Source organism: Mobula hypostoma, chromosome X2 (assembly GCF_963921235.1).
Source record: "Mobula hypostoma chromosome X2, sMobHyp1.1, whole genome shotgun sequence".
NCBI lineage: Eukaryota > Metazoa > Chordata > Chondrichthyes > Myliobatiformes > Myliobatidae > Mobula > Mobula hypostoma.
This window is the reverse complement of record NC_086129.1, coordinates 24412927-24439391: the sequence shown is the minus strand read 5'-3', so window position 1 is coordinate 24439391 and position 26465 is coordinate 24412927. Positions and strand designations below refer to the sequence as shown.

The window sequence follows — 26465 nt, the reverse complement described above, 5'->3', positions numbered from 1 at the left end:
AACCAGAATATCAGCAGGAGGAGGAGAGGAATAATGGGGAGTACTGGAGGAGGACTGTTTTTGCGTGAATGAAGTCACCAGAGAAAATTACTGGTAGATACAAAGAAGTTTCTTTATTCGACAAAACAAGGTACAGCAGGCATCATATGGAGACGCTTTTGGTGGAAAGGTCTGCTGACCCAATGTGAGGCTCTATACTTTATGTGCCAAGCATCAAAAGACAACTCCATATTTACAATGTTTGGACAATGCTTTCTTTGAAGCTACATACAACCTTCACATCCCCGACATCCATATGAATTATAATCAGCATTGTCTGGACTGGGATTCACATCTTTCAGAAACTCATTGTTCAGAGCTGCACTCCACATTAAATCCACAATACATTTTCAGATGTGAAGACTGATAGCCAAAGACAATCGCTAAATGTATATATCCTAAACCCAAAAATCACTCTAACAAGGACTACACCACATGTTATGGAAGGGAACCCCTTCCTGTACGTACTGTCAGAGCACACTCGAGAGCCAGCACAAATATAATAATTCACACATATCATGCATATTTGCTGCCATGGAAACAAGGGACGGTGTTTCCGTCACACCCAGACATTTCAAGTGCTCCAGACCACATCTCCTTAAAACTCCATGGTGTCACTCAGTAAAAGCTGAAACAATGCAGCTATGGCACAACAGAGGCATCCTTGAAAATTAAATCTGCACATGCACACTTAAAACCGAAAATACTGGAAATACTCCACGGGTTGGGAAGCATCTGAGGAAGGAGAAAGAGCATTAATGTTTCAAATCTGAGAGGGAAAGAGAGAAAGCTATTTGCAGTAGCATGGAAGAATAGATAGAACAAAAAGAAAATCTCTATTAGAGTTAATGTAAAAGTTAAACTCATGGTTATGAATAGCTAATATCAACTTGGAATGTGCCCAGCAGGCCAGATTATACTAACAGAGAGAAAAATGAATCAAAATCACAGATGGATGACAGGTTCTGGTAGAGGGGAAAAAAAGAGTGAATTACTTCAACCTCAGGGTGACTCTTAAAGTTTGGTTTCTCCAACATAGAGGAGACCACATTGTGAACAGTAAATGCAGTACACTAGTTTGGAAGAATGCAAGTGAATCAGTGCTTTAGCTGGAAAGTCTAATTATTTTCTTGGTGGGAAGGGAAGATGTGAAGGGACGGGTGTTGTATCTCCTGTGGTTGGAGAAAATTCTCAAACTGTGTGCAGGCATTCAAATTCTGCTCATGACCACTCAAATGTAGACCACCTATGCAAGGTGACCCACAAATAAAATCAATGTAGGATGAGTTTCTTCAGGAGAGCTGTCTGAGATACATCCAATAAATAAAGGTATGATCCAGTCTGTCATTGTACCTATGTTTATGAGTCTCCTTCCGTAACAAGAGCAATTGTTTGTAACATTCAGGGCCTTTCAACAGATTGACTTTGAAGCTGTAATGAAATGTGTAAGAAGCACTGAAGGCAGCAACCTTGAAAAATCTGCAGGATTAATCAATATCCCCAGTCAAGTAATGGACAGTAATAAACTTCATGTGAACTCTTTATCTCCATCAATGTCTCATCTATAATGCACCCCTGATTAGCTATTTAGTTGACCCATATCTACACTGATATATTGTGTGTGATTTGTGTCTTGTGAACCAGTGGAATCAGGAGGTAGGTGAAAATGCTCACTGATGTGGAAATGGCTACAATTAAAGTTTATATACAGAGCTATTGAACTCAATTTCATGTGAGGGGAGGAAAGCCATTCCTTGTGCTGCAGTAATAGAACATTATGGAATACCTAAATAATTTAAAGGATAGAGTCTTAGAGTTCCTCAAAGATAATGACTCAACAGACATCCAGCATTGGAGGAAACAAAATATTACAATCAAATAAAACCAACATAACACTTAAAGACTTCTCCCTAATTTAAAACATACTTGATTTCTAACTTTTTCTGAGCCTGATGAAGTCATTGCTTAAAACATTAATCTTTTTAATCTCTATCTCCACAAGTGTTGACTGCTCTGCTGACTAATTCCAGTACAGTCTATACTGTACATACAGAACCTTTAGTATGGCACATCCCATCAGATTTCTCAGCGGTCCATGAACTCTACCTCACTATTACCTTTTTACACTATTTATTTTGTAGTTGATAGTCATTTTATTCCTTTGCACTTCAGTGCTGCTGCAAATAACATATTTAATAATGAACCCAATTCTGATTCTCATTTTGATTCAATGCAATGGCTTCTGCAGATGGGTAGTTAGAGGCTGCCCCAGTTATATGCTGTGTTTGTTAACATGCACTTTAACATGGTGTGTTTTCTGCAGTAGGCAGAACCTGCTTTAACTCCAGTACTTTCATTTACCTAAGCCAATGCAATACTGACAGCTGAATATTTGGAATGGAATTTAACCCAAGCTATGGTAAAGAGAAATGAGTTTCCATTAGGTGAACTTTCAGTTTTTTCCACCTTTCCCTTCTGCTTTTCCCAATGCAGTCGAGGGTTGTGCCATTTGAAACCTGTTAGGGGCACCATGGTAACGTAGCGATTAGCGCGACACTATTACAGCTCGGGGCATTGGAGTTCAGAGTTCAATTCTGACATCATCAGTGAGGAGTCTTTATGTCCTCCTCATGGAATGCGTGGGTTTACTCTGGATGCTGCGGTTTCCTCCCACAGTCTAAAACCATCCTGCTTAGTAGGTTAATTGGTCATTGTAAATTGTCCTGTGATTAGGCAAGGGTTAATTGGAGGGTTGCTGGGCAGCACAGCTCGAAGGGCCAGAGAGGCCCATTCTGCACTGTATCTTCATCAAACTGTACGCATCTCCTCCATCAGTTCCTTCCTGGCAGACCAGATGAACCGCACAATCTCATGCTCTGCTTACATCATTCCATCATCAGGAAATAGCAATTAAAGCAGACAGTGTTTATCTGTGATATATTGATGCCTTTATGTATCTCTGGCTCCATGTCTGTCCAAACCTGTCATGTTGTAAAAGCACCAATAAATAGTAACCCTGCCTTAACAGCAGCAAACTTACCAGCCAGCGTTTTAGTATGATGGGATTCATGTTGAACTCTTCCACCAGCCCAAGGTCATGGTACATATACTCAAGACAGCTGAGCATCTGCCAATGATAATGAAATATAGTTACTACACATCTGAGTGACCCTTGTAATGTGTTATATCTGTGTATATGGATTCCCAACCCTAATATTTCATCAGAGACATTCAAAATAAGGTTAAACCAGCAAAGGAGTATCATGTAAATGTGATTTACAATACCTCCAACAATCCTTTACCATTACTAACAGTAATGGTGCTATTGGAGGTCATCTTCTATTACTGGAGAACTATGGGAACATGAAAAGCCACCTTTGTTCCCTGAAGCTGACTGACAGAGGTGGTAATGGAGATGACATTCACCTCTAACAGAGTAGCCAACCTTCTAAGCTTGCTCTGGCACTTCCAGAATTTAAGGACCAATCTTCACTCAAGGATGCTGGTACAGGCAACCCAGAATCAAAGTGTCAATTAAAGAAGTTTCAATTCCTTTCTTTTAAACATTTTTACTAATTAGTTGCAATAAAATTGGCCCGGGGAATAAAATTGGTTTCCTCAAAGTCAATGCAAGTGGCTATTTTCCATTACACTTTGGAAGGGAAAGTGATGGAACTATGGACACGCTGATGTCAGGACTGACCTAGTATAATCACAGAAAATGTTGGAAATACCCAGTAGGCCAGTACACATCAGAGTTGATATTTTGGATTGAAGACCCTTAATCAGAACTTCCATTTCGATGAACTTCACAGTTTATTTTCGACATGAAGTATTCACCCTGTAGCTCTTCCCACAGATGCAGCTGGACCTGTTGAAAATTTCCAGCATTTTCTGTTGTTATTTTAGATATCCAGCATCTGCACTGTTTACCTATTAGAGTTACGTATAGGGTCACCAATAGGAACAATTAACTCTGTTTCACTCACCACAGGTTCTTGCTGACCTCCTGTGTATTTACCATGTTTTCTATAATTATTCTATGCAGTGGCTTTCTTAGTACAATGATTGCAGTGAAAAATGTGACAAAGAGCAATACTGCAGCACTTAGCTTCACAAGATTTGCCAGGGTCATGATAAAATGACATAGGTTTGTGCTTTTCAATCTGAAATATCATATTACTGTTTCAAGACTACAAATATCATGGAACATTTTAATACTTAGAATGACTTTAGAGTAAAAAAGTGAGAAGGACAACTGGGTGCAAGTGAAAGATAAGTTTATCAGTGGAGAAACAAGAAACTACAGCTGCTGGAATCTGGAGCAACAAACGCTCTGCTGGAGGAACTCTGCAGGCCAAGCAGCATCTATGGCGGGAGAAGAATTATCGACATTTACCCAGCTCCATCTGGCTTTTTTCATCTACCTCCATCTATCAGTCTCCTGCCTCTGTCCCCCAACATCACCCCTCTTCCTCCCTTCCTTGATCTGCCTATATCCTTTACCCATTGTCGATCCATCAATCACCCACTGCCCCTGTCTCTCCACTCCCCAATTTCCTTTATACTAGCTATCTGGGCCAGAATGTCTGTGCCAACCATGATGCCAAATTTAAACTAATCCCTTCTATGTGCTTGTGGTTTATACCCCTCCATCCCCTGCCCGTTCATGTGCCTCTTATACATTGCTGCCATACCTGCTTCCAACATCTCCCCTGTCAGTGTGTTCCTGGCTCCTACCACACCTGTGTATGAAAGCTTGCTTTATAAATGTGCTTTAAACTTGCCTCCTCTCTGCTTGAAGTTATGTCCTCTCGTATTTATCATTTCCACCCTGGGAAAAATACCCTGTCTAACCTATCTATGCCTCTCACAATTTTATATTCATCAGGGTCTCCTCAGCCTTTGATGCTCCAAAGGACACAATCTAAGTTTGTCTAACCTTCCTTTATAGCTAATGCTCTTTAATCCAGGCAACATCCTGGCAAGTACTTCAGCACCCTTTCCACCTCCTTCCTGTAATGTGATGACTGGAACTACAAACAATACTCCTACTGTGACCTAACTAAAGTTTTGAAAAGTTTCATTTTAACTCAGTGATCTGCCGCTACGTTTTGGTGGCTGGCTGTGCCAGTAAGTTAGCTTCAAGGTACCTCGTTGTACTCCCAGTGCCAGACATCAAATGTTGGTTTCTTCAGTGCCTCGATGGTCTCCTGGGATAGTGTATACTGGCAAAACAGAGAACAGACATTATAACAACATTTGGTCAGCAATCACTTTCTCCCGCAAGCTATGATTCACCACATTACACAGAACTATTGCATTGTACAGTATGCCCAACTTTTTTTAGGTTAGATTATGAGGACACGCAGTCCTCTTTTATTGTCATTTAGTAATGCATGCATTATGAAATGATACAACGTTCCTCCAGTGTGATATCACAGAAACACAGGACAGACCAAGACTGAAAAACTAACAAAAACCACATAATTATAACGTATAGTTACAACAGTGCAAGCAATACCGTAATTTAATAGAAGAACAGACCATGGGCACGGTAAAAAAAAGTCTCAAAGTCTCTCGAAAGTCCCAACATCTCACGCAGACGGTAGAAGGAAGAAAACTCTCCCTGCCATGAGCTTCCAGTGCTGCAAACTCGCCGATGCAGCATCCTGGAAGCACCCGACCACAGTCCGACTCTCAGTCCGTCCGAAAACTTCGAGCCTCCGACACCGAGCACCATCTCTGCCGAGTGCTTCGACCCCAAACCCCAGCCACTAGCATCAGGCAAACCCGAGGATTTGGGGCCTTCCCCTCCGGAGATTCTCAATCGCACAGTAGCAGCAGCAGCGAACCGGGCATTTCAGAAGTTTCTCCAGATGTTCCTCTGTGCTTCTCACGTCCGTCTCCATCAAATCAGAATTGTGCACGGCCCCTATTTAACAAATACGATATCATTTCACTGGAGAGGCCACGCGCGCTGCATCGCGTTGCCATCTTCTCCTCCCTCCAGGAGGGGGGAGCATCCAGGTGTTAAAATAGTAACTGAGGTACACCTTAAGGTGAATCACTAACTATATCAAGGCTGGCAAACCAGAATGTGGCCTCTTACCATCCTTTATTTTCTTCAACAACAACCTAGGCCCAAGTTCATGAATTCCTTCCCTAAATGTCTCCACCTCACTCTCCCCTTGAAGATGCTCCCGTCTGGGTAGCCTCCAACCTGATGGCATGAACATTGACTTCTCTAACTTCCGCTAATGCCCCACCTCCCCCTCGTACCCCATCCATTATTTATTTATATACACACATTCTTTCTCTCACTCTCCTTTTTCTCCCTCTGTCCCTCTGACTATACCCCTTGCCCATCCTCTGGGTTCCCCCCCCCCCCGTCTTTCTCCCCGGACCTCCTGTCCCATGATCCTCTCATATCCCTTTTGCCAATCACCTGTCCAGCTCTTGGCTAAATCCCTCCCCCTCCTGTCTTCTCCTATCATTTTGGATCTCCCCCTCCCCCTCCCACTTTCAAATCTCTTCCTTCAGTTAGTCCTGATGAAGGGTCTCGGCCTGAAACGTTGACTGTACCTCTTCCTAGAGATGCTGCCTGGCCTGCTGCGTTCACCAGCAACTTTGATGTGTGTTGCTTGAATTTCCAGCATCTGCAGAATTCCTGTTGTTGTCCTGGGTACTTTGTAGCTTAGTACTCAAGATGGAGCCGACCAAAATTTACAACCTTCTGCAGCTTCTTTCGGTGCTGTGCAGTAACCCCTCCATACCAGACAGTGATGCAACCTTTTAGAATGCTGTCCACAGTACAACTATAGAGGTTTTTGAGTGTATTTGTTGACATACCAAATCCCTTCAAACTCCTAATGAAGTATAGTCACTGTCTTGCCTTCTTTATAACTACATCGATATGTTGGGACCAGGTTAAATCCTCAGAGATCTTAACACCCAGGAACTTGAAACTGCTCACTCTCTCCACTTCTGATCCCTCTATGAGGATTGGTATGTGTTCCTTCGTCTTACCCTTCCTGAAGTCCACAATCAGCTCTTTTGTCTTACTGACATTGAGTGCCAGGTTGTTGCTGCGACACCACTCCACTAGTTGGCATATCTAACTCCTGTACGCCCTCGCGTCACCACCTGAGATTCTACCAACAATGGTTGTATCATCAGCAAATTTATAGATGGTATTTGAGCTATGCCTAGCCACACAATCATGTGTATATAGGGAGTAGAGTATGGGCTAAGCACGTACGCCTGAGGTGTGCCAGTGTTGATCATCAGAAAGGAGGATATGTTATCAGCAATCCGCACAGATTGTGGTCTTCCAGTTAGGAAGCTGAGGATCCAATTGCAGAGGGAGGTACAGAGGCCCAGGTTCTGCAACTTTTCAATCAGGATTGTGGGAATGATGGTATTAAATGCTGAGCTATAGTCGATAAACAGCATCCTGACATGTGTGTTTGTGTTGTCTAGGTGCAGTAAACTTCCAGCGTAACTCATTTATAAAATATCACACTGCCAAAAAAAGCCTCTATTCTGTGCGGCCAAGCACACACAAGGTGGCAGATCAGTGTTGTGTTTCAGATACTCGTATTTGAGATGGACTCCCAATTTCAAATGTGCAGTGAAGGTCTGGAAAATTACATGGGCTTTCTGGATTAAAATCCACTTTTTGGGTCTTCCCCATTAAGTTAATGGGACGTCTGTATCTCAGCATCTTGTTCACTGCATCTCAGAGAGAACACTAAGAAGATGTTGAAACAGAGAAGAGATTATGTATGCATGGCAGAATAGCCAGCAGCCAGAGTGGATACAGATTTAAGGTGATTAACTGAAGAGGATAACTTTTAAATGCATATAGTGGTGTTTGCTGGAGAAAGTAAATTGAGATGGCACACACAAAATGCTTCAGTATTTTGTGTGTGTTGCTTGGATTTCCAGCATCTGCAGATATTCTTGTCCAAGTTAAGAACCTGTATTCAAAATGTAATCACATAAACATTTGAAAGAAAAATATACAGATCTTTGGAAAGAGAGTAGAATGCAACTGATTGACAAGTTCTACTGAAGATTTAGTACAGCCACAATAATTACAGTGAAGGGAGCCTTTAACTTTCTTTTTCTTAACATTTTGCCAAACCATTTTAAATTTGAATTAAGTGGTGCTTGTGATCAGAATCCATGGGGTGGCAGCAGTATGAACAGTGACTGTTCAAAAGACAAAGCAAGAAATTTGATAGTGAATCAGTGATATTGTGGTTTTTGTTACACTGGGCAACATGGAATCTTTGCTAGTGGTCTTGCAGATCAGAGACATGGGCAATGTGTGAGATAGAAATAATGATGGATTTATCTAGCACCTTTCACACTCATTTCAGGAAATACAAATTGTTTGCAGCCAGTCTGTGCTTCTTAAGTGCTGCCATGGTCCTTATGGACGAATACATGACAACCTCAAAATCCCACAAAAGTTCTTCCCACTTCCTTTCCAGTCCTGATGAAGAATTTGGGCCTGAAACGTTGACTGTTTATTCCTCTCCACAGATGCGGCCTGACCTGCTGAGTTCCTTCAGCATTTTGTGTGTGTTACTCAAGGTCCCACAAAAACAGTTTGATAATGAGTATATGATGGATAAACTTGACTCAAAATGCTGCAGATATTTGCTTTTCTCTTGAAATAGTGTTTTATAAGTTTATACAACCACCTCAGAGGGCATATAGGGCTTATTTAATATCATAGCTGAAAGAGGGCACCTCCCATTCTACAGTACTCTCTCACTTGCGCTTGAGAATCAGACTAAATTTAGCATGCTTGAGAGTCTGAGTGAGATGCTGACCTGCAAAGAAGTTAGCAGACTAGATTCCTACTCTAATTTGGCAGAAGACTGCTGATCTGGCCACTTTCTGACCTTGTAGCAGTAAATGCTGGTGATGGGTCAGGCATTGCAGTCCATTATCGAAGAGTGTTTGATTGCTGTTGATTTAGGTTGATCCTCTGGGAGCATGTGATGCTGAATGCTTTGGTTTTCCACTATAAACAGCATTGGCATCTAGTTAAGCTACTTGGTGAAACAGAATTATCAAAAAGAGGTTTGCAGTGAAAGATGTATGAGAAATCTTATGTTATCTCATCCTTTCTTAACCTTGCAAGTTTGTCATTATTCTAAAAATCACTACATTCATCCACAGTCACTATCTGAGCTCAGTTGATGGCATAGGAAGTATATAATATAGCATCCATTTTTGCTTCACTTCATTTAACCTCTTGTGTGTTGCTCTAGGTGTGAACTATTTGTGCCAGTTGGTACTTCCTTCAGGCAAAATAAATGACTAACAAGGAATTAAACTGAAGTTGACTTTTTACTGTCTTCTTGCCTGCTGAAGATAACTTGCTGATAGTCACTAAGTCTACAGAGAGAGAAGGAACACCTAAGTGTGGTACCAAGCACACAAAGAGCCATGTTTCAATCAGAGGGAAAGGGAGGAACAGAATGAAAAAGTAGAGTTTTATAAAGGCAAAACTAACTTCAGTTTAATTCTCATTAGTCTCAGTGCACCCATTTACCTACTGACGGACACCAATCATTTTCAACTAATCTAACAACTACTCATGGATGAATAACCAAGGTTCTTTGGAGGCTCAATGCTTTTCTCTTAGCAAAATTTAATTTCCAGATTAGAGCTAGAATCAAGCTGATCTGACCTCTGTCTTCAGAGATGTTTGGGTTATAAAAGTCAGATATAAGTGGCAGAAAACATTATATTTCCCTGTAAGAATGACTTTTGAAGCTCCTAATGCTAGATGCTGTTGCATATTCTGTTTATGTTATCAACTGATAACTGTTGATGAATGTAGTAACTATTAGAATATTGAGACACTTGCAAAGTTTGCAAAGGATGAACTCGTAGTTTTCTTTTTCATTTTCATTGCCGATCCCTTCTTTACAATTCTTTTTCATTCAATCCCTTGACAAGAGGCCAGTCTGGTCTAAAATGAAAAATAGCCTTTGACATTTTGTGTCACATTTCCAGAATATCAGCCTATATCCCTAACAGAGATCAATCAAAAACTCTTCTATAATGGGATGGAATGTCTGACCCACTCATTAGCATTTACTGCCATGACAGCTGGCACTTAGATTGGTAAGTGGCAGACTGGCAAAGCCGACTGATTTCGCAAACACCTGCTTGTTGGCAAAGCTGCTTCAAGAGTCATTGAGTGAGCTAGAAACCTCAGACTGAGTGAGACTCTGAGGAAACAGGGTCTCTATCTTATTTTGTACAGAGGGTGTGTGAGGAACAATACAAAACCTGATGGATTAGATGATATAGATCCAAACAATAACTAGCATGAAAAATAAATCCTATAAAAGAAAAATAATCCTATTTTCTATTGCGACCTTCAGACTTTTGTAGCTCAATTACCTCTGAAGACAAAGATATTGTGGCTAGCATTTGGTCCGTAATGACAGACGAAGACACTCTTTAAACTAACAACAGTTTTATTGTGATAAACACCAAAACAGACCTGGTGCCATGACCCGGAGAGAGAGGCCAACCAGTCTCACACCGATGGGGGAGGTGACCATCACACACCCCAGTTACAGTCAGGGTGACCCACAAATACACAAGTGAATAACCGTGTAACCCAAGCTAAAATGTAACAATAAATGAACTGGAACTTCCCACATAATCCCACAAAAGCATTTTAACACAAGAACAATAAACAGTGCTAGTCATTAGAAATGCAAGGACTGGCTGCCGAGCACGATCACCCCCACCACCCCCCATCAGAGCGTCACAATATGATTCCTTCTATGCTGGTTCTAAACCGGAGACTAAATTTTTCTAAACAAAAGCAGCAAGCCTCCTAAGAACTTTAGTACATTGTGCTTCTCTGAAGGAAGATGATGGGAGGGCAGAAAATTAGATTCTGGTCCATTTTATGGCCTGTCTGCCTCAAATGCAGCTTCACTCTGGTTTTCGGCTACTTTGCTCCTCAAGATAAGATAAGTAGGGGAAAATCAAACAAAAAGGATCCTATGTCACTAAGGCACTTTCCCTGATTTTGTGTAAGTGGAGATAAAGTTGGACGAGATGTGAAGATTCAGTGTGACAATGAAATGTTCTTCATGATCTTTCTGCAATACAAATGTTATTCAAGCAACTGCAGACACATCAGAGGAGAATTGTGTTTTTTTTACACTGGAGCCAAGAGACAGGGTGAGAAGAGTATTATAGAGAGTAGGGGGATGGGAGAGAAGAGAGATGGTCAGGAGGACTGCTTGGCCAGAACACTTCCAATGATGATTGCAGTCAGAGGTATGTAAAGTGTTAGATCAAACTACAAAGTAACGAATTATGTTTTGCACTTATTCAATAGTTTGAATTAAACAACAAAGGGTTGGTTAATATTAAAACAAAATTACCAGATAATTCAAAATCAATGGCTTTGAAGTATCGGCAGAGGATTACAGTAAAGACAAAAACATAGAGACTAAGGTGGCTGCATTATTGTTGTATAGGGAATTCATCAAATTCCCTATCCAGTATACTGCATCCTATTCTGGCCAACTGATGCTAAGGATGTTATTACTTTTAAGTCTACAAATAAAGGAAGAAATTATAGTAAAAGTTGAAAGACTACAACCATTACATTCCTTTAGGAACTACAAAATGAAGCACAAAATGAACTACAAAAATTAGTCAAAGACTATTATTTAAATGTAGATGAAATAACTTCCTCCACACAATCATAAATTGGCGGACTGATTTACTGATACCATCATGTGAACAGTAATTTTTCAAACAATCTTTTCCGATAAAGGGATGATTGGATCATTTATTCTGAAGGTGCAATTGAGACTTTTGGCATGTTTGGCACCTACAGGCCTTTTTCCAATTATAAACTCTTCTGTTGTGCCATAGAGTTTATAAAGACGTTCCTGCAGCCATGGCTCTATTGGGCAAAGTATTAACAAAGATACAGAATTCAATTAAAAGCTGAATTTCAATTTAGAATGACACACTGTCTGCATTTGATTTTCAATGTGGTTTTAACATAATAACTATCTCAATAAGAATTCTTCAGATCTATAAATAAAAACCTCCTTAATCGAAACCACAAATAAAGTGGGCAGCAGTAATTCTACTCTTTAATTGAGCTGTTCACCGTCAGTATATCAATTAGAATTTACTTCTTCATTATTGCTTTCGTTTTATAATTACTGTTCGAGCTCTCAGGTCTTCTTCCGCCAGTCTCTTAAATTTAAACAACCTCAAACAAAAGATAATTGGCAGGTCAGCTATATTGAACTATGCTGTTAAGCTGTGAAATTCAGTACCTAAAACCGTAAGGGATGCAGACTCAGTTGACAGCCGAATACCTAATTATTTAACCTTGCTTTTAACTGATATTATTTTGTCTTTTATTTTCATGTTCACACTTTATCCGATTATAAGGCAATTTCAACTATGATAAGTGCTCTATAAACAAGTTATTATTATCAAAAATAAATTTTAGTAGGATGTGTTCACAAATGAATAAGAAACTTTTAAAACTTTTCTAAGAAAGAGGATCATTGAACAAATGAAGAGGAAACAGTAAATTATATTCATATTTAAGGAGTACATTTTCCATGATGCAGGCTGTAGATTGGACATTGCACCATTTAATAACCTTTTCCCCTGATCTGAGTATTTCCTCTTAACATTAATCTGTAGATATCTGGGTGTTTGTTCAATCACTTGTCTAGGAAACATAGAAGCTGATATAAAACCCAAGAAAATTCTTAGTTTCCGAGTATATTTTAAGATTCTTATATCTTTCTTAGGAACATAATACAGTTTAACAGATGACTAAGGAGATAGTGCAGGAAGGAGAGCTTCAGATTTTTAGATCACTGGACTCTCTTCCAGGGAAGGTGGGAACTGTACAGATGGGACAGTTTGCATCTGAGCTGCTAGGGATCAATATTCTTGTGGGAAGGTTTGCTAGTGCTGATCCAGGGGGGTGAGGGTTAAACTAGAGTTGCAGGGGATGGGAAATGAAGTGCCAGGGCAGATAGTGGAGTGGTTGTGGGGAAAAGTGATGGTAAGACCACATACAAAGACAGGAACCAAAAGGTTGAGCATGGTAGGAATAATGCCCTGAGTTGTATCTATCTTAATGCAAGGAGTGTTGTACTGTAAGGCGGATGAGCTTAGAGCATGGATCAGCACGTGGGATTATGACATTGTCATCATTAGTGAGACTTGGTTGCAGGAGAGGCAGGACTGGCAGCTCAGTGTTCCAGGGTTCCGTTGTTTTATGATGGAGGGGGAGGTATCAAAGATGGAGGGGTGGCATTACTAGTCAGGGAAAGTATTATGGCAGTTCTCAGTCAGGACAGACTGGAGAGCTTGTCTACTGAGGCTTGATGGGTGGAACTGAGGAATAAACTAGGGATGAGCATGTTAATGGGATTATATTATAGACCACCTAATAGTTTGTGGATTTAGAGGAACAAATTTGTAAGGATGTAGCAGACAGTTGCAATAAAAATAAGTTTGTGATATTAGGCTATTTTAGCTTACCACATATTGACTGGGATTCCCTACTGTAAAAGGACTGGATGGGATAGAGTTTGTCAAACGTGTTCAGGAAAGTTTCCTTAATCAACCAGAGAGAGTATGATACTGCATCTCCTATTAGGGAACAAGATAGGGCAGATGACAGAAGTGTGTGTAAGGGAATACTTTGGATCTAGTGATCCTAATACCATTAGTTTCAGATAATTATGGAGGATAGGACAGGTCCTTGGGTCAACATTCCAAATTGGAGAAAGGCCAATTTTGATGGCATGAGAAGGGATCTGGCAGGCGTGAATTGGGAAAAGTCATTTTCTGGCAAAGGCATGCTTGGGGTAAGTGGAAAGTTTTCAAAAGTAAAACATTGAGAGTACTGTGCAGAGGTTGTATGTTCCTGTGAGAATAAAAGGCAAGGATAACAGGTTTAGGGAAGCTTGGTTTTCAATGGTTATTAAAGCCCTGGTTAAGAAGAAGGCGGCACGTGACGGGTATAGGCAGCAAGGTATAAATGCAGCACTTGAGGAGAAAAAGAAATGTAAAAGAACGCTTGAGGGAAATCAGGAGGACTAAAAGAAGGCTCCAGCAGATAAGGTGAAGGGAAATCCAAGGACATCTACAAATATATTAAGAGCAAAAATATAGAAAATTACAGAATTAGTCCACTTGAAGATCAGTGTGGTCATCTATGCATAGAGCCAAAAGAGATAGAGGAGATCCTAAACAGATTTTTTGCATCTATATTTACTCGGCAAACGTACAGAGAGTCTATAGAACTGAGGCAAAACAGTAGTGAGGTCATGAACGGTATCCAGATTACAGAAGAGGACATGCTTGCTGTCTTGAGGCAAATTAAGGTGGATAAATCCCCAGCACCTGACAAGATGTTCCCACGAACCTTGTGGGAGGCTGGTGCAGAAATTGCTGGGACTCTGGTAGAGGTATTTAAAATGTCCTTAACCACAGGTGAGGTGCCAGAGGACTGGAGGATAGCTACTGTTGTTCTATTATTCAAGAAAGGCTCTAAGAATAATCCAGGAAATTATAGGCTGGAGAGACAGGTGTCACTAGTGCGTAAATTATTGGAAGGTATTCTAAGGGACAGGATATATAAGTATTTGGATAGACAGGGATAGTTAACATGGCTTTGTGCATGTTAGGTCATGTTGAACCAACCTTATAGATTTTCAAAGAGATTATCAGAAAAGTTGATGAAGGCAAGGCAGTGGATGTTGTCTGCATGGATTTTGTCAAGGCCTTTGACAAAGCCCCAAGGTTCAGTCACTTGGCATTCAGAATGAGGTAGTAAATTGGATTAGACATTGGCTTTGTGGAAGAAGCCAGAGAGTAGTAGTAGATGGTTGCCTCTCTGACTGGAGGCCTGTGACTAGTGGAGTGCCGTAGGGATCGGTGATGGGTCCGTTGTTGTTTGTCGTCTATATCAATGATCTGGATGATAATGTGGTTAACTGGATCAACAGATTAGTGGATATTACCAATATTGGGGGTGTAGTGGACAGCCAGGAAGGCTATCAAATCTTGCAGTGGGATCTGGACCAGCTGGAAAAATGGGCTGAAAAATGGCAGATGGAATTTAATGCAGACAAGTGTGAGGTGCTGCACTTTGGGAGGACAAACCAGGGTAGGACTTACCCAGTAAAGTGTAGGGCACTGAGGAGTGCAGTAAAACAAAGGGATCTTGGAATACAGATCCATAATCCCTTGAAAGTAGTATCACAGGTAGATAGGGTCATAAAGAGAGCTTTTGGTACATCGGCCTTCATAGATCAGAGTACTGAGTACAGAAGTTGGGATGTTATGTTGAAGATGTACAAGACATTTTGTGAGGCCAAATTTGGAGTATTGCATGCAGCTTTAGTCACCTACTTACAGGAAAGATGTAAATATGATTGAAATAGTACAGAGAAAATTTACAAGGATGTTGCCAGGATTGGAGGACCTGATTTGTAAAGGAAGATTGAATAGGTTAGAACTTTATTCCCTAGAATGTAGAAAATTGAGGGGAGATTTGATGGAGGTATACAAAATTATGAGGAGTTCATGCAAGCAGGCTTTTTCCACTGAGGTCGGCTGGGACTAGAACTAGAGGTCATGGGCTGAGGGTGAAAGGTGAAATGTTTAAGGGGAATATGAGGAGGAGCTTCTTCCCTCAGAGGGTGGTATGACTGTGGAACAAGCTGCCTTCGTAATTGGTGAATATGGGTTTGATTGCAACATTTAAGAGGGTAAGTACATGAATAGAAGGGGTATGGAGGGCTGTGGTCCAAGCGTGGGTCAATGGGACTGGACAGGATAACAATTCTACAAGGACTAGTTAGGCCGAATGGCTTGTTTCTGTGCTATAGTGCTCTACGACTCTATGTCATCCCAGACTGCATGGCCAATCTAAAACTGAGGATGCAGGTTAAACACAATTGCTAAGTGAGCTGAAAAAGGTGAGTAAAACATCAGATCTTCTCTTTGGTACACTTTGGAAGGACAAACTCCAAGGCAGAGTACAAAGTACAGGATACTTGGTAGTGTGGAGGAGCAGAGGGATCTGGGGGTACATGTCCACAGATCCCTGAAAGTTGCCTCACAGGTGGATAGAGTAGTTAAGAAAGCTTATGGGGTGTTAGCTTTCATAAGTCGAGGGATAGAGTTTAAGAGTCGCGATGTAATGATGCAGCTCTATAAAACTCTGGTTAGGCCACACTTGGAGTATTGTGTCCAGTTCTGGTCACCTCACTATAGGAAGGATGTGGAAGCATTGGAAAGGGTACAGAGGAGATTTACCAGGATGCTGCCTGGTTTAGAGAGTACGCATTATGATCAGAGATTAAGGGAGCTAGGGCTTTACTCTTTGGAGAGAAGGAGGATGAGAGGAGACATGATAGAGGTGTACAAGGTAATAAGAGGAATAGATAGAGTGGACAGCCAGTGCCTCTTCCCCAGGGCACCACTGCTCAATACAAGAGGACATGGCTTTAAGGTAAGGGGTGGGAAGTTCAAGGGGGATATTAGAGGAAGGTTTTTCACTCAGAGAGTGGTTGGTGCGTGGAATGCACTGCCTGAGTCAGTGGTGGAGGCAGATACAGTTTAAGAGGCTACTAGACAGGTATATGGAGGAACTTAAGGTGGGGGGTTATATGGGAGGCAGAGTTTGAGGGTCGGCACAACATCGTGGGCCGAAGGGCCTGTAATGTGCAGTACTATTCTATGTTCATGACCTCTGTGTAGTAGGTCACCGTGAAAGTCAGAACACACAAATATACACAAACAGTATAATTAATGATGAAGAAATTTCTAACTTCTACAATGCTGTCAAGGAAGTTGACAACTATTGGCAGCGGGGTATCAATGAAACATTAAGAACTAACCAAATAGGAGCAAGTGAAGGGCATACAAGCCTACTCCACCATTCAGTCTAATCAACATGTCTGCTTTCCTGCCTGATCCCTATATCCTTCAATTCTAAGACGCTGTCTCAGCATTAAGTTTGTTTTGTGATGAAATGTTCACAGATGGCATCGAAAATTAAATGTTTCACAAACTTTTGAGAAATTTGATTTCTTCTCATCTCAATCCAAAAGGGGCAATCTCCTTATCTGGAGACTATCCGCCTTGTTCTACCTGCACGCCTCTCCCACAAGGGGATGCATCCACAGCATCGATTGTGTCAAGCCCTTATATTGTTGTATCTGACTATCTACCTACCATAAGATAACCTTCTCATTGGAATCAATTCACTGAACCATCTCAGTGCTGGTTTCAAATTTAGAATATAGAATAGTATAGCACTGGACAGACCATTTGGGGTATGACACGGTGCAGAACTTGATGCCAATTTTTTATACTAAATATCCTTCCTTGTATCATCCACATGCTTCCATTCCCTTCATATTAATGTGTCTATCTGTTTTTGCCTTTTAATCTCCACCAAACTGCTGGCTTCCACCACTCATCCAGTAACTTATTCCAGGCACCTACCACACCTTCCCCCTCTAGTCATAAAACCATGTCTTTTGGTTTCTCGTGTTTGCGTCTCTTTTGGTGTTTGACACTTCTACCCCCGAGAAAAGATTTTGACTGTCTAACCTAGCTATGCATCACATAATTTTAAAAACCTCTATCAGGTCATCCTGTAACCTCCTACATTGTAGAGAGAACAACAACAAGCTTATTCAACCTTTCAGGCTAAATATATGAATATTAAAGCTGGATGCAGGGTACCCTAGGTATGGTGTGACTAAGACCCTGTACTATAACAGTAAAATGTAACTCTATTTGTATTCCATTCTCCTTGTAATAAATGTCAATGTCCCATTTGCCTTTCCACTTATTTGCCATATCCACACATTAACTTTCTGTACATTTTGTACAAGGACACCCAAATTTGTGTGAATACTCACATTCAGAAACTCAAACTTAATACATAATCATCTGCTTTTCTATTCTTCCTGAAGTGGAAACTTCACAATACTGAAGCTCTCATCCTCATCTCCAAGGCTTATTTGTCCTCCACTTTGCCCCAGGATGTTGGGCCAACATTTTAACCCTCTCCACTATCAATCCAAGTGCCTATTTTTTCAAAGCACCTAATGCATTAGCCTCTGCCACCACCCCGGCAGTGCATTCCAAACACAACTGCTCTACCTCGAACATCTCCCCTAAACTTTCCTCCATTCACCTTAAAAGGATGTCCTCTGGTATTAGCTATTGCAACACCGGGAAAAGAGTGCTGGTTGTCCTCTCTATCTCTGCCTCTTATAATCTTATAGAAGGAGCTGCCCAAGGTGAAACTTGAATTCAAATTGGTCTGAATATTCTTCTGCTAAGAATATCATTTCACAATTACATTTGATGTCCTTAGAATAACATAAGACTGATGCTCAGAAGTTGAACATTAGCACGTTTGGTGCATCAATATATGTCCTATATCCTTGATTTTGTCTTTGCACAATATTTTTGGAGGAGGGAGACAACCTCCTACATAGTGAAGGAGAAACAAATGGGGCAGGAGGAGCCAGAAGGGATGCTGGAGGGAGGAGAGGAGCAAATGGGAGCTCTGGAGTGGAAAGAGTGAAGACCAGAGGAAAGGGAAAAGACAAGGAGAAGCAGGAGAAAAGTGAAAGTCAGTGCCATTATTATAGAAAGATACAAAATGGAAACCGGATCTTCAGCCCAGCAAGTGTGATCATCAACGACCCATTTTTAAACTAATTGTGCTCTAGCCCATTTTGTTCTTTCCAAACAATTTCCTCCTCAGGTCTACCACTCTCCTACACCCAGAAAGCAATTTACTGTGGACAGTTACCAATCACTACTGTACATTTTCGGAACATGGGAGGAAACGAGTACCTGAAGAAACTCCAAAATAGTTCCATGGTGAATGTGCAGGCTCCATACAGACAGCACTGGAGGTCAGGATTGAAACTGGCTCGCTGGGACTGTGAGGCAGCTACTCTATCCCTGTGCCGCCTTGCCTGATGCCCCACACCTCCCGCTGAGGGGACGGAAACAGGAAGGACCAAGTTGTTACTATGGAGAGTGGCAGGTGTCATGGTGGTTGACCAATCACCAGTGGGCTACAGTCTGGCAGACAGCTAGAAATCATGTGTGGTGGTTTACCACAGGGAGAGTCTAACTATCCGTACTCGCTTGGAAGAATCGTGAGAGTCAGTATTAGGTGCCATCTTAGCAATACACACATGCAATTGGAGAAGGTAAGTACACTATCAGCCAGGTTGGATGGAATGCAGGAGGTAGCAAGGAATGTAGGAGTCCATCTCTGTGCTTGTACAACAGGTTGTGTGGAACCTCCTCACTCTGCCTACCGGAGCAGGTGCCAGATACCGTGGAAGCACCGAGGTCACACTTTCTGAGGACAAATGTTGTTTGCCCGATGCTGCTCGATATCTGATCACCGCTCTGTAGGAGTGCAACTTTGTTCTCTAACAGAGCAGAGAGGTGCTACAAGGAAGTCCAAAGCAGAGGGATGCCCTGTGTCAGCAGACTGCGATTCTTAGGGAGCAGTGGTTTGATTTCCCTGGCCTCAGGGATGCGGCTCATGAGCAGATTGTCCCCACTTCAGGAGCTAATGGACGCTGCACGTCGGCAGCTCGCTATTCCACACAAACAGACATAGCACATCGATAGCTTGCTGCCCAGCAAGAGAGAAGGCCCGTGAGACATCAGTGATACAGGATGTGTGGGAGATTATCCCTCGCAAGCAGGGCCAGATACATGCAGACTCCACACACGGTGAGCAGAGTTCTCTCCCACCATGTCCAAAATCAGGAGAGACCTGGTATCCAGAATAATCTTTCAAGAAGATTATCCAGTCTTGTTTCAGCTCCATTTCCTGCCTTTTTCTCACAGCCCTCATCTCTTTTACAAGCTGCCCGTTTCAGCCTGTATAATATATTCAATGATTCAGCATTAACAGTTCTCTTGGTAGAGAATTCCAAAGATTCCTGACTCAGAGAAGGAATTCATCCTTATTCATGTCCCTAATCTTGAGCCATGCCCTCTAGTTCCAGATTCCCCTATAAGGGAAAACATTTACCTTATCAAGCCTCTTCAGAATCTTGAATGTTTCAGTAAGATCACCCCTCATACTTCTCAACTCAAATGAATTCCTTTAAACTAACCCCTTCACCTCAGAAATCAGCCTTGTGAAATTTCTCCAAGCCACTTCTAATGCAACATCTGCAAGTTAAGTGCCACGGTAGTGTAGCAGTTAGTGTGATGCTATTACAGCTCGAGCGTCAAAGGTTGGAGTTCAATACTGGCGTCCTCTGTAAGGAGTCTCTTTATGTCCTCCCCACGGAATGCTTGGGTTTTCCCCAGGTGCTCGGGTTTCCTCTCAGAGTCCAAAGACCTAGCGGGTAGGCTAAGTGGCCATTGTAAATTGCCCCATGATTAGGTTAGGGTTAAATTGGGGTTATTGGGGGTTGCTGGGGTGGTGCAGCTGAAGGGCCTGAAGGGCCTACTCCCTGCTGTATCGCTAAATAAATAAAATAAAACAATCCTCTTCTAATGCAAGTTAAGTAGCAAAACTGTGCAGAGTGCTTCAGGTGCAATCTCACCATATCTTGTACAGTTGTATTCTTTCTTTTGATACTCCATTCTCTTTGCAATGGTGGCAAATATCTGTTTGTCTTCCTAAATATTTGTTATACCAACATGCTAATTTTGTGTTTCATGCATGAAGACACCCTGATCTTTCAGTGCCAAGGATTTCTGCATACTCTCCTCGTGTTTTATCAATCTTCGTACCATAGGAGGTCATTTCATGTTTCCCCACAGGGTATTCCATCTGCCTCGTTCACAAACTGAGGAGTTTTATGTCCTTAGTTCGTTTCCCCATCTACTTTTGTATGATCACCAAATTTTACCACAATGCCCTTGGCTGTTTCATCTAAGCTATTAATATACACTTGATAGCCACCATATTAGGTACAGGAGGTACCTAATAAAGTGGTCACTGAGTATATTTCTGTATGTTTATGGTCTTCTACTGCACTAGACCATCCATTTCAAGGTTCGACGTGTTGTGTGTTCAGAGATGTTCTTCACACCACTGTGTAACGCGTGGTTAATTGAGTGACCTTCACCTTCCTGTCAGTTTGAACCAGTCTGGCCATTCTCCTTTGATGTCCCTCATTAACAAGGCATTTTCACCCACAGAACTTTATTTATTTATAAATAATTGATTGATTGATTGACTGATTGAGAAACAGCTTGGAACAGGCCCTTCAAGTTGCGCCACCCAGCAAATCTGGATTTAACCCTAGCCTAATCACAGGACAATTTCCAATGACCAACTAACCTACCAATGAGTATGCCTTTGGGCTGTGGGAGGAAACCAGAGCATTCGGAGGAAACCCACATGGTCATGGGGAAAACGTACAAACTCCTTACAGACAGCAGCAGAAACTACTGTTCGCTGGATGTGTTTTTTTGTTTTTTGCACCATTCGCTGTAAACTCTGGAGACTGTTGTGCGTGAAAATCCCAGGAGATCAGCAGTTTCTGAGATAGTCAGACCACCCTGTCTAGCACCAACAATCATTCCACAGTCAAAGTCACTTAGATCACATTCCTTCACCATTCTGATGTTTGGTCTGAACAACAACTGAATCTCTTGACCAAGTTTGCATGCTTTTATCCATTGAATTGCTGCTACATGATTAGCTGATTAGTTATTTGCATTAACGAGGTGTACAGATGTGCCTAATAAATTGACCTCTGAGTATAGATTGCTAATCTCTATAGTGCCAGCTCCTCTCTAGTTACAACCTGATTCCTAAAAATCCAAGAATACTTACTTTCTACACACAACCAAAGCATGCATCTCTTCTGCAACTGATTCTTTTAAATGAAATTATACAAGCCACCAGGTCCAGCCTTGTGTCATTTATCAGCCTTCAAGCCATTTTTTTCCTTCTCTGGTAAATAATTTTTCCCCCTTTGCCATCCCTTCTTGATTTATTACCATTATTAAAATTCTTTTAGTATTTTCTAATGTGATGGAATGTTTTTGTTTGTGTTTGTTTAATGTCATTGCTGTTCCATATTTGTCAATATTAATTCCCTATTCTCAGCCTCATGAGAGACCAGTATTTACCTCACCTACTCATTTCTCTTTATATGCTTGAAGAAGCTTTTTCTGGTTTTATGTTTATTGTTCTTATAATCCTTAATATTCTTCCTCTTTATCCTCCTTTGCTGGCTTCCAAATTTCTCCCATTCATTTGAACTACCACTAATTCTCCCAGCATTGCCTCTTCTTTCAATCTGATCCATCCTTAAGTTCCTTAATTAGCCACAAACAGATCATCTTTCTCAGACAATCTTTATTTTCCTGTGGGATATAGATTTAAGAACTAAGAAATCAGTTTAAACATCTGCCAGCACTTCTTTATGCCGTCTCTTTTAATGCATTTTCCCAGTAATTTCTGGCTTCAGATGTTCATAAACACCTTTACTAATAATTTAATATAAGACAACAGACCTTCGGGCAGATGGGGCTCATCAGCTATGGTTGACAACTCATCTAGGAGAAGAAAAACTTTGATCTCAAACCTCCGCTGCCTTGCAGCTATGCCCACTCATGGGGAAGGCTTCGGGAGTAAGTCTCGAGGGAAAAATTTGGAGCTGGAGTCTCTAAGGCAGTCCGACATTGAGTTCAATGCTGATCGGCAACTCCTGCAATGCTGCTGGTACCAAACTGTATTGGTCTCTGCAGTTCCTTTGGGTTCATCAGTTGCGTGGAGAGGGGGAGCTTGCGACATGGGCAACAGCTTGCTCTTCACATCGTACTCCCCTGGCTTGTGTATCTAGACTGCTGGGACAACATATCCATGGTCAACTCTGACTGACAAAAGCCCTCACCAATACCTTAAGACATAGGAGCAGCATTAGGCATTTTGGCCCATCCAGTCTGCTCTGCTACTCCATCATGGCTGATTTATTATCCCTCTCAACACCATTCTCCTGCCTTCTCCCTGTAAGCTTTGACATTCTTACTAATCAAAAGCCTACCAACCTCTGCTTTAAATATACCTAGTGACTTGGCCTCCACAGCTGTCTGCGGCAATGAATTCCACAGATTCACCACCCTCTGACTAAAGAAATTCCTCCTCATCTCTGTTATAAAGGGATATCATTGTTTCAGACCTTTGATTACTTGAGACCTCAATTTCCCACTTTCAGGCGCAAGGTGTCAGAATTTCATTTTCAGATGATGGAGGTCACTTGCAGAACATTCTATAGTGTGCCATAGGAGCTCCTTCTGGGAAGGAAATTAAACGGAGATGCCCATGTGAGAGGTATGGCGTTAAAAGGTGGATTGTGCATCAGGCGTACTGTGCTTTGATCAGACCATTTTGCTGGGGATCGTGTGATGTAATCTGTTTCCACCATTTAGAATCTACAACCATCACCACGCCGCACTCGCCATGAAAAGATCCATTTGTGCAGTCGGGTTATAGAGTCAGACACCACAGAAACAGGCCCTTTGGCCCAAGTTGGTCCACGCCAACCAAGGTGCCTATCCAAGCTAGTCCCACTTGTCAGCATTTGGCCCATATCCTTCTAAATCTTTCTTATCAAATCTTTTAAAAGTTTTATTGTACCTCCTCTGGCAAATCATTCATCATACATACCACCCCTTGTGTAAAAATTGTTGACCCTCAAGTTGCTATTAAATCTTCCCCTCTCACCTTAAACCTATACCCTCCAGTTCTTGATTCCCCAACCCTGGAAAAATTACCGAGTGCCTTCCCTCTGTCTATACCCCTCATGAATACCCCCCAGGAAATAAAGTCCTAGCCAGCCCAACCTCTCCCTATAACTCAAGTCCTAGTGACATCCATCTTAATCCCTGGATTTAAATTACCCATGAATGGAATCAAGTAAGTTTGATCTTATTGATGATTAAGAGACTTGTGTAACTGTTTTTTGCCCGTTTTAGATTCACCCTGGCCTACCATCCTGGCTCTAAGAACGGCAAGCCTGATGCACTCTCCAGGCAGTTTCCACCAACCGACGAGGCACCCGAGGTTACGACCATTCTCCTCAAGCAATGTCTGGTCGCCACAGCACAGTGGAAGATTGAATCTGTAGTCCAGTCTGCCCAGTAGGGTGAGTCTGTTCCTAGTGCCTGCCCTGCTAATCTATTGTATGTTCCCCAGTCTGTCCGCTCCCAGATTCTCCAGTGGGGACACACCTCCAGACTGGCATGTCACCCTAGCATCAGACGCACGACGGCTTTCATCAGTCGAAGATTTTTGGTGGCCATCCCTGAGGAAGGATGTTGAGAGCTTCATTTCTGCCTGTCCAGTCTGTGCACAGAACAAGACCTCCAGCTACCCACCAACTGGTCTCCTGCAACCCCTGCCTGTTCCTAGAAGGCCCTGGTCACATACTGCACTGGACTTTGTCACCGGACTCCCTCCGTCCGACGGTAACACTACCATTCTTAACATAGTGGATCATTTTTCCAAATCGGTCCACTTAGTTCCCCTTCCCAAGCTGCCCTCTGCCAAGGAGACTGCCAACCTGGTGATTCAGCATGCTTTCCGTATTCACGGTCTCCCCGTTGAAGTGGTATCTGATAGAGGTTCGCAATTTACCTCCCACTTTTGGAGGGCTTTTTGCAAACTACTCGGGATCAGGGTTAACCTCTCATCTGGGCTTCATCCACAGAGTAATGGCCAGACCGAGCGGGCTAATCAGCAGATGGAGGTGATGCTCTGTTGTGTGACGTCTCAGGAATCTTCCTATTGGAGTCAGCAACTTCCCTGGGTCAAGTACACCATTAATTCTTTGCCTTCTGCTTCATCAGGTTTATCACCATTCCAGTGCTGTCTTGGCTATCAACCCCCCTTATTCGCATCTCAGGAGGAGGAAGTGGACGTTCCCTCAGCCGAAGCGTTTGTCCAGAGGTGTTCACGGACCTGGAGACAAGCCCGAAAGGGGCTGCTTCAATCTACAGCCAGAATGAAGCAGCAAGCAGACTGTCACCGCATCGAGGCTCCCATTAACCGCCGGGGTCAGAAGGTGTGGTTATCTTCGCGTGACATCCCCTCGAAGGTGGACTCCCGCATGCTGGCGCCACGCAACATTGGACCTTTCCCCATCACCAAGGTGATCAGCCCTTTGGCGGTACGTCTAAAACTACCCCCTACCTTTCGCAGGATCTATCCTACATTCCATGTTTCAAGGATTAAGCCCTTTGTCTGCAGCCCCCTCTGTCCCACCCCCAAGCCCCCTCCCCCCCCCCCTCCCCCTCCCCATCGATGGCTCAGAGACCTTCACTGTGCGCTGATTACTGGACGTTTGACGCAGAGGTCGTGGACTGCAATACCACGTTGATTGGGAGGGCTATGGCCCCAAAGAGAGGTGTTGGGATCCCACTCGAGATATCCTGGATCCCTCTCTCATTAAGGACTTTCATAGGAGCCATCCTGTACAAGCAAGAAGGGCGTCTGGAGATGCCCGTGAGGGTGGGGGGGGGTGCGGTGGAGTACTGTTTGGGATCCGGCCTGAACACTGGGTCGAAGGGCCTCTGCTGGTAACTCTGGATCACGACAGTCTTTAATTTCTGTTTTCTTTCACCTGGCCATGTAGGTTCTGGCCCAGCCCCTTTCCTTTTTGGACTTCCTCCAATGACCTGCTTGTCTCCTCATTTGCACTCACCTGTTTCTAATTTTCACTCATTACCCTGTCCATTTAAACCCAGCCTTGACCAGCATCCTCTGCCAGTTTGTCCCAGTTCTGACCTGTGTCGTTCCAGCCTGTCATTGCGACTTCTGCCAACCGATTTTGCCTGATTCTGTGTTTTGGACTTTGTCTGCTCTTGGACCTGATTTTTGCCTGTGTGCTCTTCCCTTGCCTGACTGCCTTTCCTGGTAGGACCTCTGTCTGCCATTTGGATTCGTGCCTGCCTTCTGTTTTTGAAAGACTGTTGCCTTTGTGTTCCCGAATAATCCTGGTGAAATAGTATTCATTGGTCTGCACTTGATTCCTGACAGAACCCAACAGAATGAACTGGCCAAGATGGACTCAGCGGACCCCAACCAGGTGCGTGAGGCCCTCTCCCGACAGGGCGTGTTGTTAGGGAGACATGAACCGCAATTCACCTCTATCAACCAGTTGATGGAAGCCTTCTCCGCCACTCTGACCAGCATGGCCTCCAGCTACAGCAGATTCAGCTGGCGCTGAGCTCTAACCTGCCTTCTCTCGCCGCGCCATCAGCCCCACAGACTCCAACTCAACCAGCCCGAGAGCCCCATTTACCACCACCTGAACTTTATAATGGTGAACCAGGCACCTGCAGATCCT

The 26465-nt window shown here is 42.6% G+C and overlaps 1 protein-coding gene and 1 long non-coding RNA gene across 2 annotated transcripts in view; one reads left to right on the top strand and one right to left on the bottom strand.

Moving 5' to 3' along the window:
* The window catches only part of LOC134340924 (uncharacterized), a 70202-nt gene extending 44921 nt beyond the window's left edge, over nt 1-25281 (top strand). Inside the window, exons 2-3 of the long non-coding RNA XR_010016681.1 lie at nt 24094-24263; nt 24967-25281. This is a non-coding gene — a long non-coding RNA (uncharacterized LOC134340924). The remainder of the gene's footprint in view (nt 1-24093; nt 24264-24966) is intronic.
* Nucleotides 1-26465, bottom strand: part of pde9ab (phosphodiesterase 9ab) — a 107079-nt gene that overhangs the window by 40253 nt on the left and 40361 nt on the right. The window contains exons 9-10 of the mRNA XM_063038516.1: nt 5193-5267; nt 3080-3166 (exon numbers count right to left, since the gene is read on the bottom strand). Coding sequence (XP_062894586.1) covers nt 3080-3166; nt 5193-5267 — 162 coding nt within the window. The remainder of the gene's footprint in view (nt 1-3079; nt 3167-5192; nt 5268-26465) is intronic.